At 50.8% G+C, this 16,353-nt stretch overlaps 1 protein-coding gene across 1 annotated transcript; it reads right to left on the bottom strand.

Moving 5' to 3' along the window:
- Nucleotides 1-391: 391 nt before the first annotated feature.
- LOC127568041 (EF-hand domain-containing protein 1-like) lies at nt 392-12,316 on the bottom strand. Its single transcript, XM_052011292.1, has 7 exons — nt 12,260-12,316; nt 12,021-12,213; nt 10,929-11,149; nt 10,531-10,671; nt 3,097-3,310; nt 1,379-1,541; nt 392-1,040 (listed from the first exon to the last, which is right to left on the bottom strand). The coding sequence occupies exons 1-7, from the start codon at nt 12,314-12,316 to the stop codon at nt 485-487; spliced, it is 1,545 nt and encodes a 514-aa protein (XP_051867252.1). The 3' UTR covers nt 392-484.
- Between the last annotated feature and the right edge of the window lie 4,037 nt (nt 12,317-16,353).

Below are 16,353 nucleotides of genomic sequence, written 5' to 3'. Positions count from 1 at the left end.
ATTTTCCCGTGCAGGTGACACATACGGTGAGGGGTAGGAGGGTTACAGACGGTATGACGGTGGCTGGCATCGGGACGAGCACTCGGACTGCAGACCTGATGCAGGTGAGTGGGACTAGTGTAGGTAGGGCAAGGGTCAGCATGGACAAGGTGGGCCGAATGGCCTGTTTCTGTGATGTACGTCTGACTCCGGCTGGCTCCCACCCCTTGGAGACAGAGGGACTGCAGACACTTGGCACTGCTGGAGGTCAGGTGTTGGTGGCAGGTGGTTGAGGGGCTTGTGTTCAGTGAAGCCAGATCCCCAAGCACAGACCCCTTGTGTTCAGTGAAGCCAGACCCTGGGCACAGATTACCGACGGCCAGGGAGAAGCAAAGAAGCTGCGGCTGGTGTCTGAGTGTTCGATACTTGACTTTATTCGGTTCCAGAATACAGAGCAACGTTCTCTGATTTCACACTAACTCTTCAATAACCTTAGATTTAGGTGTCAACAGGGTCCAGTTGGGATTGTGTGGGGGCTGCAGATTTCTCCCTGGTATGGGGGGGTTGCAGTCCCTCCCTGGAGTTGGGGAGCATGGCTACCACCTTGGTACTGAGTGGCATCGACATCTCCCTGTTGTGGAGCACAGATTCCTCCCTGGTACAGAGGTGTTTGAGTATGGCCCTGGATTTCAGGGGCACAGCTGATGCCCTGGTTTGGAGGTGTGCAGATACTGTGCTGGTACTGGGGAGCATGGGGATCTCCCTTCTGAGGGCCACAGCTGATGCCCTGGTCTAGGGGCCTCTGAATATTTCCCTGGTACTGGCTGGCACTGATGTCTACTGGCTGAGGAGCACAGATATTGCCAGGGTCCAGGGGTGTGTGAGTATCTCCCTGGTATTTGGGCACATGGATATCTCCCTGCTGAGGGTCACAGATGTCTCCCTGAAGCTGATCTTCCAACGCTCCGGTCTCAAGCAGCTGCTTACATTCCAGAGGTGTGAGTGAGCATTCCTCAGCAGCTGTCACTGTGGGTGTCGGATCTGAATCGATCGCTGCAGAGCTGAAAGTAGAGAGAGTTGTGAGGGTGAGTGGGAGGGCCGATGAAGAGGGAGCGCTGCCCAGAGGTCAGGGCGGTCCATATGTCACTCTGAGCTCCACGTCTGGAACAGGCGAGCTGTTCGACTGGGTGGGCAGGGGCAGTGGAGGCAGAGTGCCAGGTCTGCTATTGAACAGACAGCTTGTTCATCCACACCTCAGCCCTTGAGTCTGGAACATCAGCAGTGGAAGGAGCGGGTCGTCGCACCCTGCAGACTCACTGGGCTGAACAGTCATCTGCTGCCAGGGACCTGCAGGACTGAACCCTCAGCTGATGGGGAAGTGAGCGATGGGAGTACTCACCCAGCTTTCTGCTCCATCTCCCACCGAGCTGCCTGACTGACCCTCTCCTGTGCCTTCTGGCGAAATGATCCCAGTGTCTCGCTTGGGAAACCTGCAGCATTTGCTTCCAGGTATTTGTAGACAAACTCGTCGGCATCCGTGATGATGAAGCGATAACCAATGACTGGGTGGAGAAGTAGGACAGGTGAGAGCGGAAGGTAGGGAGAACAGACTGGGACCACACAGTATCTGATAACCAGAGATGGGAGTAAAACCCACCCTGTATCTGCCCAGCTTAGAAACTGCCTCCCGAACGCTACTGAGGTAGCACAGCGGCTGTGGTGTGTACCGTCCACAGAATGCCCAGGCTACTGAGGTAGCACAGCGGCTGTGGTGTGTACCGTCCACAGAATGCCCAGGCTACTGAGGTAGCACAGCGGCTGTGGTGTGTACCGTCCACAGAATGCCCAGGCTACTGAGGTAGCACAGCGGCTGTGGTGTGTACCGTCCACAGAATGCCCAGGCTACTGAGGTAGCACAGCGGCTGTGGTGTGTACCGTCCACAGAATGCCCAGGCTACTGAGGTAGCACAGCGGCTGTGGTGTGTACCGTCCACAGAATGCCCAGGCTACTGAGGTAGCACAGCGGCTGTGGCGTGTACCGTCCACAGAATGCCCAGGCTACTCCAACTCATCTACAAGCTGGTTGTGTCCTGGGTGGTAGAGGTGGTGAGTTTTCACCTCCCAAACTCACCACCTCTACCACCCAGGACAAGACTAGCTTGTAGAGAGATCAGTAGTACAGGGGTCACTGGAGAAGGTCGATTCGCTGGAGACTTGTTCCAGTGTCACCATTAGTTGTATGTAGAATCTCTGTGTCCGGCCAGTGTACAATTCCAGATGCCACACGGTGGAGACAGGAGAGACGGCAGATGCTGGAATCTGGAGCAACAAAGTGCTGAAGGAACTCAGTGGGTCAGGCAGCGTCTGTGGAGGGAGATGGACAGTCAACGTTTCAGGTCGAGACTCTTCACCTGGACTGAGATAGCCGGTATAAAGATCTGATGGGAACGGAAGGTGGAGCCTGGGTTCCCCCTCTCACTGCTCCTGGTCTCTGATTTCCTCTGCTCTTTACCACACTCTCAGCCAGACTCACACCTTCCTCGATGCTTGTCTCTTCTGCCACCTTGTCGCACATGGCTTCCAGTTCAGTCCCAACAGGATCCTGGGTATTTACATTGAATTCCCCAATTTCGGGCAACCTGCTTCCCCCATCCTTTTCTCTCTTCTATCTCCCCAGTTCCTCCTACACTCACCCCAGCCCCCATCACCCTGCCTCTATCCCCTCCTCCACCCTCACACTCCTCCCACTGGTTCCCCTCCCCCACCATTCCCATCTGCCCTTCCTCCCTCCATTCCACACTCCACCTTCCTCTCCTATCAGATCCCAGCCTTTTGTCACCTCCCAGCCGCTATTCCCACTCTTCCCCCCCCCCCCCCCCATCTGTCACCTGGATCCACCTGTCAGCACTTGCCCCACCCCTTTATACCAGCTATCTCCACTCACAGTCGGGGTGAAGGGTCTCGACCCAAAATGTCCACAGTCCATCTCCCGCAATGGTTGCTGCCTGACCTGCTGAGTTGCTCCACACACTGGGGCCCAGCTCCAACTCTGGTTGGGGAATGGCTTCCCACCCACAGCATCCATCTCCCTCTTCCACACAACTCATTGAATTGTACCTTCGACAACTGAAGAGATGGCTAGATCCCTGGCTGTATAGAATTCAGGGTGTTCTGCGTTGCTTCCTGGCTTCGGAATCTTAATCTTTGACAGAATTTTCCCGCCGGTTCTGCCGGAATTGCGGACTGGTGGTTCAAAGATGCTGATGGTGTCAGTGGCCACATGGAAGCTGAGGATGAACCTGCGGCCACTGTCCTCTGGATACCTGGACTCCTAGAGGAGGGAGGAGAAGAGCAGGACATGTCACCCCGGTAGCAGCAGGGACACTGAGCAGCAGATCGGGAGGCAGATTTTGGAAAGGTGCAAAAATAACAGGGTTGTTATCATGGGAGACTCCAACTTCCCAAATATTGATTGGCACCTGCTTAGTGCCAAAGGTTTAGATGGGGCAGAGTTTGTCAAGTGTGTCCAGGACAGATTCCTGACGCAGTATGTTGACAGGCCAACTAGAGGGAATGCCATATTAGATCTAGTTTTAGGTAATGAACCGGGTCAGGTGACAGATCTATCGGTGGGTGAGCATTTGGGGGACAGTGACCATTGCTCCATAACCTTTAGCATTGTCACGGACAGGGATAGGAGCAAAGAGGATGGGAAGATATTTAATTGGGGAAGGGCAAATTATAAGGCTAAACTGGGGTGACATTTTTGAAGGGAAATGTACTATGGAGATGTGGTCGATGTTCAGGGATCTCTTGCAGGATGTTAGGGATAAATTTGTCCCAGTGAGGCAGAGAAGGAATGGCAGGGTGACGGAACCATGGGTGACGAGAGAGGTGGAACAACTAGTTAGGAAAGCAGCATACATAAGGTGTAAGCAGCAAGGATCAGACAGGGCTCGTGAGGAATATAGAGTAGCAAGGAAGGAACTTAAGGGGCTGAGGGGAGCAAGAAGGGGACATGAAAAGGCCTTGGCGAGTAGGGTTAAGGAAAACCCCAAGGCATTTTTCACTTATGTGAAGAGCAGAAGGATGACGAGAGTAAAGGTCGGACCGATTAGAGACAAAGGTGGGAGTACGTGCCTGGAAGCTGTGGAAGTGGGTGAGGTTCTCAATGAATACTTCTCTTCAGTATTCACCAAGGAGAGGGGTCTTGTTGACGCTGAGGACAATGTTGGTAAGGGTAATGTTCTATAGCATGTTGATAAGAGAGAGGATGCATTGGAGCTGTTAGAAAATATTAGGATAGATAAGTCCCCGGGGCCTGACGGAATATTCCCCAGGCTGCTCTGTGAGGCGAGGGAGGAGATTGCTGAACCGTTGGCTAGGATCTTTGAGTCCTCGTTGTCCACAGGAATGGTATCAGAGGAATGGAAGATGGCAAATGTTGTCTCTTATTAAAAAAAGGTAGTAGGGGTAGTCCAGGGAATTATAGACCAGTGAGCCTTACGTCTGTGGTGGGCAAGCTGTTGGAAAAGATTCTTAGAGATAGGAACTAGGCATTTGGAGAATCATGGTCTGATCAGGGACAGCCAGCATGGCTTTGTGAAGGGCAGATCATGTCTCACAAGCCTGATAGTGTTCTTTGAGGAGGTGACGAGACAGATTGATGAGGGTATTGGTATATTATTGTCACTTGTACCGAGGTACAGTGAAAAACTTGTCTTGCATACCGATCATAGTGCAGTAGATATGCTCTACATGGATTACATTAAGGCATTTGACAAGGTTCCACATGGTAGGCTTCTCTAGAAGTTCAGAGGGCATGGGAAGCTTGGCCATGTGGATTCAGAATTGGCTTGCCTGTAGAAAGCAGAGGGTTGTGGTGGAGGGAGTCCATTCAGATTGGAGGGCTGTGACTAGCAGTGTCCCACAAGGATTGGTTCTGGGACCTCTGCTTTTCGTGATTTTTATTAATGACTTGGATGAAGGGGTAGAAGGATGGGTTGGCAAGTTTGCAGATGACACAAAGGTTGGTGGTGGTGTGGATAGTGTGGAGGATTGTTGAAGATTGCAGAGGGATATTGATAGGATGCAGAGCTGGGCTGACAAGTGGCAGATGTTCAATCCAGAGAATGTGAGGTGGTACACTTTGGAAGGACAAGCTCCAAGGCAGAGTACAAGGTTAATGGCAGGATTCTGGGTAGTGTGGAGGAGCAGAGGGATCTGGGGGTCCATATCCACAGATCCCTGAAAGTTGCTTCACAGGTGGATAGGGTAGTTAAGAAAGCTTATGGAATGTTAGTCGGGGGATCGAGTTTAAGAGCCACGAGGTAATGATGCAGCTTTACAAAACTCTGGTCAGACCACACTTAGAGTACTGTGTCCAGTTCTGGTCGCCTCATTATAGGAAGGATGTGGAAGCGTTGGAAAGGGTGCAGAGGAGATTTAAGAGAAGAAGGATGAGAGGATAGAGGTATACAAAATATTAATAGATAGAGTGGACAGCCTGCGCCTCTTTCCCAGGGCAACAATGGTCAATACAAGAGGGCATGGCTTTAAAGTAATGGGTGGGAAATTCAAGGGAGATATCAAAGGAAGGTTTTTTTACCCAGAGAGTGGTTGGGGCATGGAATGTGCTGCCTGGGGTGGTGGTGGAGGAGGCTGATACATTGGTCAAATTCAAGAGATTACTAGATAAGCATATGGAGGAATTTAAAATAGAGGGATGTGTGGGAGGAAGGGGTGAGATAGTCTTAGGAGAGGTTTAAAGGTTGGCACAACATTGTGGGCTGAAGGGCCTGTATTGAGCTGCACTGTTTTATGTTCTGTCACTGAGCACCAAGCCCAGCCTGAGCCCCTAACCTGACTCGACAGCAACAAGCCTCTGAACCTGTGTTTCAGATCTTCAGCTGACCTTCACCTGCTTTCAGGCAGAGTTCCAGGCCCCACATCAGAATGGTTGCAGCATGGAAGGAGGCCATTTGGCCCATCAATTCAGCAGCACATCTCACTCCCCACCCTCTCTACAGCCCTGCAAACACTGATATTTGCCCAGTTCCCTGTCAAACTGGCTCTGGTTGCAACACATCCAGCGGAGGTGGTGGAGACAGACATGATAGAGATGTTCAAGAGGCTCTCGGGCACGTGAACGTGCAGGGACATCGTGTAGGCAGAAGGGATTAGTTTAGTTTGGTGTTTATTAGTTCAGCAGAACATTGTGGATGGAAGGGCCTGTACCGGTTCTGCACTTTCTAAGTTCTATCTCATGACTCGTTTTTGACCTGATTTCCTCAAGTGTACACCTACATTCCTTGTACTCCCAGGATTCACTTGATCACAGCTGCCTGTACGTGACACATGCCTCCTTTTCCCTGGTCAGCCAGCTCTCCTCACCCTGATGGCTTTGCCCTTCACTCCAACAGGAACAGTCCCTTAACTCTCCCTAGCTCACTTGCCAGATGTAAAAACACTCATCGTTTCTTTGAGTCTATAAACAGGAATACAATGACAACATTTAAAAGGAATTTGGATGGGTAGTTGTGTGGGAAGGGAGCAGAGGGATACAGGCCTGATCCAGACAAGTCAGATTAGCATAGCCAGGTATCACAGTTGGTGTGCACCAGTTAGGACAAAGGGCCCATTTCTGTGTTGTACAACTGGCTCTGCTGAGGGAACTGAAACCCAACACATTACGTTTCCACTCAGTCAGAAAACCCCAGCCTCCCCAGTGCCCACAGCTCAGGTAGAAAACCCCAGCCTCCCCAGTGCCCACAGCTCAGGTAGAAAACCCCAGCCTCCCCAGTGCCCACAGCTCAGGTAGAAAACCCCAGCCTCCCCAGTGCCCACAGCTCAGGTAGAAAACCCCAGCCTCCCCAGTGCCCACAGCTCAGGTAGAAAACCCCAGCCTCCCCAGTGCCCACAGCTCAGGTAGAAAACCCCAGCCTCCCCAGTGCCCACAGCTCAGGTAGAAAACCCCAGCCTTCCCAGTGCCCACAGCTCATGTAGAAAACCCCAGCCTCCCCAGTGCCCACAGCTCATGTAGAAAACCCCAGCCTCCCCAGTGCCCACAGCTCATGTAGAAAACCCCAGCCTTCCCAGTGCCCACAGCTCATGTAGAAAACCCCAGCCTCCCCAGTGCCCACAGCTCATGTAGAAAACCCCAGCCTCCCCAGTTGTTACGGACTCAGTGAAAGTCCCTTTAAGATAGAGAGTGTGTGTGTATGTGTGTGTGGGGTGTGCTTACATCAATAGAAGATAAAGGACGTAATGACGTTGTTGAAGAAGTCAGAAGAAGAGAGAGAGAAGGGAGAGAGACACCAGCCTGCTAGTGTTCTCTATCGATGGATGAGAAACAATAACTGTGTTTGCCACTGAAATCCATGTATGGAAGTTGGAAGTAATCCGGTGGAGTTCACTTTGTTGTTGACCTGTAGAAGGAAACAGGTATTTGTGTGTGGACGACCACGGTTCGGATGCTTTTCGGGGTGAGGAAGTCACTACCGAGTAAACACTGAAGTGTCGTTTGGGTTCCATCGTGGAACATTTGGATTTCGTATGTACTCTCTCTATGTTTTTCTACATCTACGTCTTCTGACAACGGTGGTTGTTGAAGAAGCCCTTGCTCATGTTTCACCTTATGGCTTGCGGAACTGAACTTTAAGAACCATTCCGGAACTGGGAGTTTTGGACTTTGCCACCCACACACACACACGACGAGTTTAGTTTTGGGGTTAACGTTCGAGGTTTAACATTTTTGAATTCTAACATATTAACATTTTTACTTTTATTTTACGTATTATCATAAGTAGTGATTAATAAAATAGTTTTTAACACTGAATTATGCTCAGTGTGTTTCTTTTGTTGCTGGTTCGCGACACCAGTGCCCACAGCTCGTAGAAAACCCCAGCCTTCCCAGTGCCCACAGCTCATGTAGAAAATGCCAGCCTCCCCAGTGCCCACAGCTCATGTAGAAAACCCCAGCCTCCCCAGTGCCCACAGCTCATGTAGAAAACCCCAGCCTCCCCAGTGCCCACAGCTCATGTAGAAAACCCAGCCTCCCCAGTGCCCACAGCTCATGTAGAAAACCCCAGCCTCCCCAGTGCCCACAGCTCATGTGTTCCACTCCATACTGTAAACTTCTGCACCCTCTGCAGTGTCATCACATCCCTCGTGTATTGTATGGCGGAACTGTGCCCAGCTGCAGTCTAACTCGTGTTGTACACTCACACTCAGTACTGTACCGCACAGAACCAGGCCCTTCGGCCCACTCTGTCCATGCTGACCTTTTCACCATCCATCCATATCCCACTTGCCCACACCAAGTCCGTATAGCTCTGTGCCCTTACTATTCAAGAATCTGTTTAAATCTCCCAGTGTAATGTTTCTGATTGCACCTCCTTTGGTCACGACTTCCACACATCAACCACTTTCTGTGTGTGAAACAAACATGCCTTCAGATGCTTCTTAAAACTTCCTCCCACCTTCAACCTACACCTTTTTTTTGTTCCCTTACCAAGGCAAGAGGATTTCAACCATCTACCTTATTTGTGCCTTGTATTTTACCTGCCCTCAGGTCCACCGTCAGCTCCCTGCTCTTGTGACCTGTGCCATCCCGTCTGCCTCTTCAACCACCTCATTGACCTGTCCTGCAGCCTCCAGCACTGATGGACATTTGTGCCATGGTCTCCCTGTTCCTCCACACCACTCAATACTTGTACCTCCACAGGTCCATAACTTTGCACTTTTCTGGATTAACTACTTTCTGCCACTTTTCTGCCCAATTATGCAGAAAATCGATATCCTCCAGCAGTCCAAGGCGTTCCTGCTCACTGTCAACCACAAGGCCAAGGCTTGCATCATTTGCAAACTTTTGTCACCCTATCCCACCCTCAACATTTAGATCTAAATCATTATATTACTTGATGCAAAGGAATGAGTCCTGAGCCCTGTGGAACCCACTGTGGAGGTTTTCCAGTCACCATTGTCCTCCGCTTCCTGCCACTGAACCAATTTTGGATCCAATTTATCTCTTTGGGTGAGTGACTGAAGTATCAGCTGGGGAGCACTCTGGGTCCAGTATTAACTCTGAATAAGGTCTGAAACTGAGGCAAGGCTAATTTTGGAGGCATTAGATGGGATCTTGTAGAGGTTGGGTGAGAAAGTTTGCTGGTAAAGGGACATCTGGCAAGTGGGAGGCGTTTACAAGTGTGCTATCACTGGTTCAGGGACAGCATGCTCCTGTTCAGGTGAAGGGCAAGGCAGGAAGGTTTAGGAATCCCTGGCTGATGAGAGAGATTGAGGCTCTGGTCAGGAAAAAGGAGACATACATTGGGTTTAGGCAATGGGGAATGAGCAAATCGTTCAATGAAAAAGAAGTGAAGTACATGAGGGAAATCAGGAGGGCAAGCAGAAGATATGAGAGGGATCTGACGGGCAAGGTGTTACCTCCACTAACTATTCACAACCTCCCTCAATATTCCACACTGACTGCCCCTGATTAATCCATGATCAAAACAGAAAATGCTGAACACACTTAGCTCAAGCCGAAACATTAACTCAGTTTCTGTCTCCACAAACGCTGCCTGACCTGCTGAGTGTTTCCAGCATCTCCTGTTTCATTCCAGGTTTCCAGCAGGTTGTGATATTCAATTTCTGATTAATCTGATGCTTCATGATGGGCTGCCTGAATGATCCCACTATTGAAATGAAACCAGTGCCTGTAGTTACCCCATTAGTCCTGCCTTTCGTTTTTCACAGAGGTACAATCTCAGGGCTCGGATCATCTGGCACCAATCCTGGGACAAGGGAGGATCCAATCCATGTTTCTGCTCCCCTGTGTTGGCCTTACCCTCGGCCTCATTTTACACACTCGATTAAATCTCAGTTTGGTCTCCATTGATCAAAACACATCCCAGCGCAGACCACCTCTCGGTGTAAAGTTCCAGCCCTCGGATCTCTGCACCCTCTCTGGTACCACCACTCCCTCCCTTTAATGAGGTGACCAGAACCGGACACAGCTCTCACTGATGCCCGACTAGTGATGTACAGGGCCAGTGTACCTCCCCACTCTGCCTGGGTCAATGAAGACAAGAATACTGCAGCTTCTATCCCACTCCACCGTACACGGGCCGACCTTCCTGTTGCTCCTCAGTCCCGATGCAGGGTCTCAACCTGTAAGGTTGACCATCTCTTTGCCTCCACAGATGCTGCTCGACCCAGAGTTCCTCCAGCAGTTTGTGTTCACAACTCCTGTACTCCAACACCTCGTCCACCTGTCCGTCAGGGATGTGTGATGCACTCCGAGATCCCCCTGTCCCACCACATTACCTGCATCACACTTCCCTCTGCAGGTGCCTCACCTCCCTCCACCATCCCGTCCAGGGCCGTCTCGCTGCAGAGCAGAACCTGGTTCCTCACTCAACCATACAGCCAGTTTCAGCATCAGCTACAAACTTCTCAGTGATGGTGCCTCCAACTATTGATGTGCACCACGGAAAGTGAGAGACATTGGGCTCTTTAATCCGCACCCCCCATCCCAGCCCACACCCTTACCATCCTGGCCTCGTATCGCAAGATGATCTTGTCGTTCTCCAACAGTTTGATGAGATCTTTCTTTGGTGCCTTAGGGATCAGCGACAGGCAGTTCTGCACCGAATCCTCCAGAGAGCCGAATCCATTGTAGGGAGGGATCCACTACAGCCAATGGGGACAAGCCATTACACCTCTTCTCCCTCACCTCCCCACAACTCTCCCCCACCCTTGTCCCTGCCCCTCACGTACTCACTCTCCCTCCCTTCCTCACCCTCTTGAACTTAACCCCTCCATGCACCATCTCCCTTCCTCACCCACTCCCTCCCCCCCCCACATCCTCCCATGGCCTCTCCTGTACCGCTCCCCACTCCCTCCCCCCCCCTTCCCTTCTACCCTCAGTGCCACTCCCATATTCAGACCTTTTTCTCAGGAGCTGGGGGCTTTTCGGTAACATGGACAGGTCGAAGATCCACTCCTCGTATGTTCTGCTGGTAATATTCTTTGGTGAACTCATCGCAGTCATAAATGAAGAACTGGCGTCCAAGGATAGTGACCGGCTGACCGACGACAAAATCCCTTGGACCGAACCACTCCTTTACCTCGTACTCTGACAACTCCATGGAGATGGAAGGGAAGCTCGCTTCAGGGAAGAGGAGATGACTTGAGTCAGGATCCAGGCAGTCACTGCTCTGTTCAAGGACACCACCAATCGCCCATCAATAACTGCCCTTGGGAAGGGCAGAGAGCTGTCTCCTTCACCAGGAGGACCTGGACTGAAAGACTGCGCTGGTATCTGCTTCAGCACAGTGGTCATTTCAAATGTCCTTGTAATATAGGCCATTTGGCCCATTGGGTCTGTGCCAGTTCTGAGACAAATCCTGTTCCCACCTTCATTTTCCCGGTACCTATTCTCCCCGTTGTCCCGGCATTGTTACTCCACACTCACACACCGGGGGGCAACTTGCAGCAGCCAATTAACCCACCGACCCCACACGTCATTTGGGATGGGGGTGGAGGAACCAGAGCACCCGAAGAAAACCCAGGCAGTCATGCGAGAATGTGCAAACTCCACACCGACAGCACCAGAGGTCGTCGTAGAACCCAGGTGTCAGGAGCTGTGAGGTAGTGGCTGTATTCAGTGTAACACCGTGCTGCTTGTGGTAACGCACTGAGGGCCCCCTTCCGGAGTCACATGTGTCCAGGGGGAGGAGGGCAGATCCCCACCCCCAGAGGACACGAGTGAACAGGGCAGACATGCAATGTGTGTGTGTGTGGGACCCGTCCCCCAGTGAAGGTCAGTGTGTGTGTGGGACCTGTCCCCCCCCCCCCTCCATGGGGGTGTGTGGGAGGGGGGAGTGGGAGGGGTGTGTGTGGGGGGTTTGGGAGGGTTGTGTGTGGGGTGTGTGTGGGGGGAGTGGGGGGGTTTGGGTGTGTGGGAGGGGGTGTGTGGGGAGGTTTGGGAGGGGGTGTGGAACCCACCCCAGGGGCAGGGGTTGTGATGATCTGCTCACCGTGTGCCTGCTGCAGTGACTTGGGCAGTCTCTGGCGTCCCACCAGGATGGGGAACGGATCACGTCCATCGTTCTTCTCATAAACCTCCCTGATCTCCACCGTCCCATCAGCGAGGTAGTAATGGATGATGTACTGACGGCATTCCCCAAACATGTTCTCCCGGTCATCCCAGTGGGCAAAGAACCGCAGCACCTGGCACGGAGGGAGTCCGGAACCATGGGAATGTCAGAATGGGTACCTGAGCTGCTCTGGCCCCGCACCCACCCTGCACCCTCCCTGCGTCCCCTTCCCGCATCCTCTTCCCACATCCTCCCCTCCCCCCTCCCCCGCACCCTCCCCATCCCCTCACCTTCCCCGTCCCCTCCCCTCCCCTCCCCACGTCCCTGGATTCCCTTTATATCCAGAAACCAATTGCCGTGCAGAACATGGGCCAGTTCCTGTCTGTACTCTTCTACCATCTTCCTGTCAGTGTGAAGAGCAGGAACAGGGCAGCCAGGTGATGAGGGACATTGAGGGTCTGGTCAGGGAAAAGAAGGAGGCATGGGTCAGGTACCTGGGATCAAGCAAATTCCTTGAATAAAGGAAGGTCAGGCTGCACCCAAGAGGGAAATCAGGAGGGCAAGAAGATGACATGAGACAAGATGAAGGAAAATCCAAAGAAATTTTACAAGTCAGTACAGCTTTGTGTGGGAAATCGTGCCTGACAGATCTGTTCCATGTATTTCAAAGATGTAACCAAGAAGATGGAGGAGGGTAGGGCAGTGGGTGTTGTCTATATAAACTTTAGCAAGGCGTTTAACAAGGACCCTCATGGCAGGCTAGTCTGGAAGGTTAGATCACATGGGATCCAGAGGGAGATAGCAGACTGGATTCACAACTGGCTCAGTGGCAGGAAGCAGAGGGTGCTGGTCGAGGGTTGTTTCTCAGACTGGAGGCCTGTGTCTAGTGGTGTGCCACAGGACTCGGTGCTGGGACCTTTGTTCTTTGTAATTTATATAAAGGACTTGGATGTGAATGTACAAGGCACGGTTAGTAAGTTTGTGGATGATACTGAAATAGGTGGTGTGGATAGTGTAGAAGGTTATGAAAAATTACAGGGGGATCTTGATCAGCTGGGTATGTGGGCTGAGGATTGGCAAAAGGATTTCAATCCAGATAAATGTAAGGTATTAGATTTTGGGAGATCAAACCAGGGTAGGATTTACACAGTGAATGGTAGGGCCCTGGGGAGTGTTATGGATCAGTGTGACCTCGGAGTGCAAGTGCATAGTTTGCTGAAAGTGACATTACAGGTAGACAGGGTGGTGAAGAAGGCGTTTGGCACGCTGGCCTTCATCAGTCAGGGCACTGAGTACAGAAGTTGGGACGTTATGTTGCAGTTGTACAAGATGTTGGTAAGATCATACTCAGAATACTGTGTGCAGTTTTGGTCACCCTGCATTAAACGGGATAGGTTAATGTTTCAATGATGTTACTGGGACTGGAGGATTTGAGCTATAAAGAGAGACTGGGATAGAGTCATAGAGCAGCACAGAAACAGGCCCTTTGGCCCATCTAGTCCATGCTGACCTGATCTTCTGCCTAGTTCCATCCACCTGCACCCTCCAAACCCCTCCCATCCATGCACCTATCCAAACCGCACTTAAATGTTACAATTGAACCCACGTCCACCACTTCCGCTGGCAGCTCGTTCCACACTCGCACCACCCTCTGCGTGAAGTAGTTCCCCCTCAGATTCACTTTATGTATTTCACCTTTTACCCAAACCCATGTCCTCCAGTTCCAGTCTCACCCTGCCTGGAGGGAGAAAGCCTGCATGCATTCACCCTATCTATACCCCGCACAGAACACTACAGCCCAGTACAGGCCCTTCAGCCCACAATATTGTGCTGACATTTTATCCTGCTCTAAGATCTATCTAACCCTTCCCTCCCACATAGCCCCCCATTTTTCTATCATTCATGTGCCTATCTAAGAGTCTCTTAAATGTCCCTAATGTATCTGTCCTCACAATCTCTGCCAGCAGTGCATTCCATGTACCCATCGCTCTGAGTAAAAAACTTACCCCTGACATCCCCTTTATACCTTCCTCCAATCACCTGAAAATTATGTCCCCTCATGTTAGCCATTGTTGCCCTGGGAAAAAGTCTCTGACTGTCCACTCGATCTATACCTCTTATCATCTTGTACACCTCTATCAAGTCACCTGTCATCCTCCTCCAGAGAAAAGCCCGAGTTCACTCAACCTATCCTCATAAGACATGCTCTCCAATCCAGGCAGCATCCTGGTAAATCTCCTCTGCACCCTCTCTAAAGCTTCCATATCCTTCCTATAATGAGGCGACCAGAACTGAACACAATACTCCAAGTATGGTTTAACCAGAGCTCTATAGAGCTGCAACATCACCTCGCGGCTCTTGAACTCAATACCCTGACTAATGAAGGCCAACACACCATATGCCTTCTTAACAACCCTATCGACCTGCGCGGCAACCTTGAGGGATCTATGGACGTGGACCTCAAGATCCCTCTGTTCCTCCACACTGTCAAGAGTCCTGCCACCAACCTTGTATTCTGCCTTCAAATTTGATCTCCTGAGGTGTATCACTTCACATTTATCCGGGTCGAACTCCATCTGCCACTTCTTAGCCCAGCCTCTGCATCCTATCAATATCCTGTTGTAATCTACAGCAACCTTCTACACTATCCACAACACCACCAACCTTTGTATCATCTGCAAACTTACTAACCCACCCTTCCACATCCTCATCCAAGTCATTTATAAAAATCACAAAGAGTAAGGGTCCCAGAACAGATCCCTGCAGAACACCACTGGTCACTGACCTCCAAGCAGAATACGCTCCATCTACAACCACCCTCTGTCTTCTATGGGCTTCTAATTTTGTATACCTCTATAAGATCTCCCCTCATTCTCCTGAGCTCCAGGGAATAAAGTCCCAACCTATTCAACCTTTCCCTACTCAGTTCCTCAAGTCCCGGCAACATCCTTGTAAATTTTCTCTGCACTCTTTCAAGCTTATTGATATATTTCCTGTAGGTAGGTGGCCAGAACTGTGCACAATACTCTAAATTTGGCTTCACCAACATCTTGTACAATTTCAACACAACATCCCAACTCCTGTACTCAATGCCCTGATTTATGAAGGCCAACGTGCCAAAAGCTCTATTTATGACCCTATCTACCTGTGACGCCACTTTCAAGGAACTATGGATCTGTATTCCCAGGTCCCTTTGTTCTACCGCACACCTCAGTGCCCTACCATTCACTGTGTAAGTCCTACCCTGGTTTGTCCTCCCAAAGTGCATCACCTCACACTTGTCTGTATTAAATTCTATCTGCCATTTTTCAGCCCATTTTCCCAGCTGGTTAAGATCCCGCTGCAAGCTTTGATAGCCTTCCTCGCTGTCCACTACACCCCCAATCTTTGTGTCATCTGCAAATTTGTTGATCCAGTTTACCACATTATCATCTAAATCATTAATATAGATGATAAACAACAACAGGCCCAGCAACGATCCCTGCGGCACACCACTGGTCACAGGCTTCCAATCAGAGAGACAACCATCCACTACCACTCTCTGGCTTCTCCCACTAAGCCAGCGTTGAATCCAATTGGCTGCTTCATCCTGAATGCCTAGTGACTTAACCTTCTGGAGCAGCCTCCCATGCGGGACTTTGTCAAAGGCCTTGCTAAAGTCCACTGCCTTTCCCTCGTCAACCTTCTTGGTATCCTCCTCGAAAATCTGTATTAGATTAATTAGACATGACCTACCATGCACAAAGCCATGTTAACCATCCCTAATCAGGCCCTGTCTATCCAAGTACTTATATATCCTGTCCCTTAGAAAACCTTCTAATAATTTACTCATGACTGACGTCAGGCTCACTGGCCTATAATTTCCCAGCTTATTCTTGGAGCCTTTCTTGAACAATGAGACAACATCAGCTGTCCTCCAGTCCTCTAGCACCTCACCCGTGGCTAAGAACGTTTTAAAACTGGGGCTTTTTTCCCTGGAGCGTAGCAGGCTGAGGGGTGACCTTATAGAGGTCTGTAATATCGTGAGGGGCATAGACAAGGTGAATGGCCACAGTCTTTTCCCCAGGATAGGGGGTCTAAAGCTACAATGCACAGATTTAAGGTGACGGGGGAAAGATTTAAAAGGCACCTGAGGGGGCAGGTTTTTCACACAGAGGGAGGTACGTGTGTGGAACGAGCTGCCAGAGGAAGGGTTAGAGGTGGCTACAAATACAACATTTAAAAGATCTTTGGACAGGTACATGGGTAGGAAAGGTTTAGAGGGAAATGGGCC

Source organism: Pristis pectinata, chromosome 3 (genome assembly GCF_009764475.1).
Source record: "Pristis pectinata isolate sPriPec2 chromosome 3, sPriPec2.1.pri, whole genome shotgun sequence".
NCBI classification, from domain to species: Eukaryota; Metazoa; Chordata; class Chondrichthyes; order Rhinopristiformes; family Pristidae; genus Pristis; species Pristis pectinata.
This window is presented reverse-complemented; position numbering and strand designations above follow the sequence as displayed.

What these genes read in the sequence shown, in the direction of transcription:
- LOC127568041 (XM_052011292.1), bottom strand. Translation starts at nt 12,316, where the DNA reads ATGCGGGAAGGGGACGCAGGGAGGGTGCAGGGTGGGTGCGGGGCCAGA. An exon ending in CATCTCTTCAGTTGTCGAAG is followed by an intron (nt 1,542 to 3,096) that starts GTACAATTCAAT and finishes TTCTCCACCCAG; the next exon opens with TCATTGGTTATCGCTTCATC. An exon ending in GAGATGGAGCAGAAAGCTGG is followed by an intron (nt 1,041 to 1,378) that starts GTGAGTACTCCC and finishes CTCTACTTTCAG; the next exon opens with CTCTGCAGCGATCGATTCAG.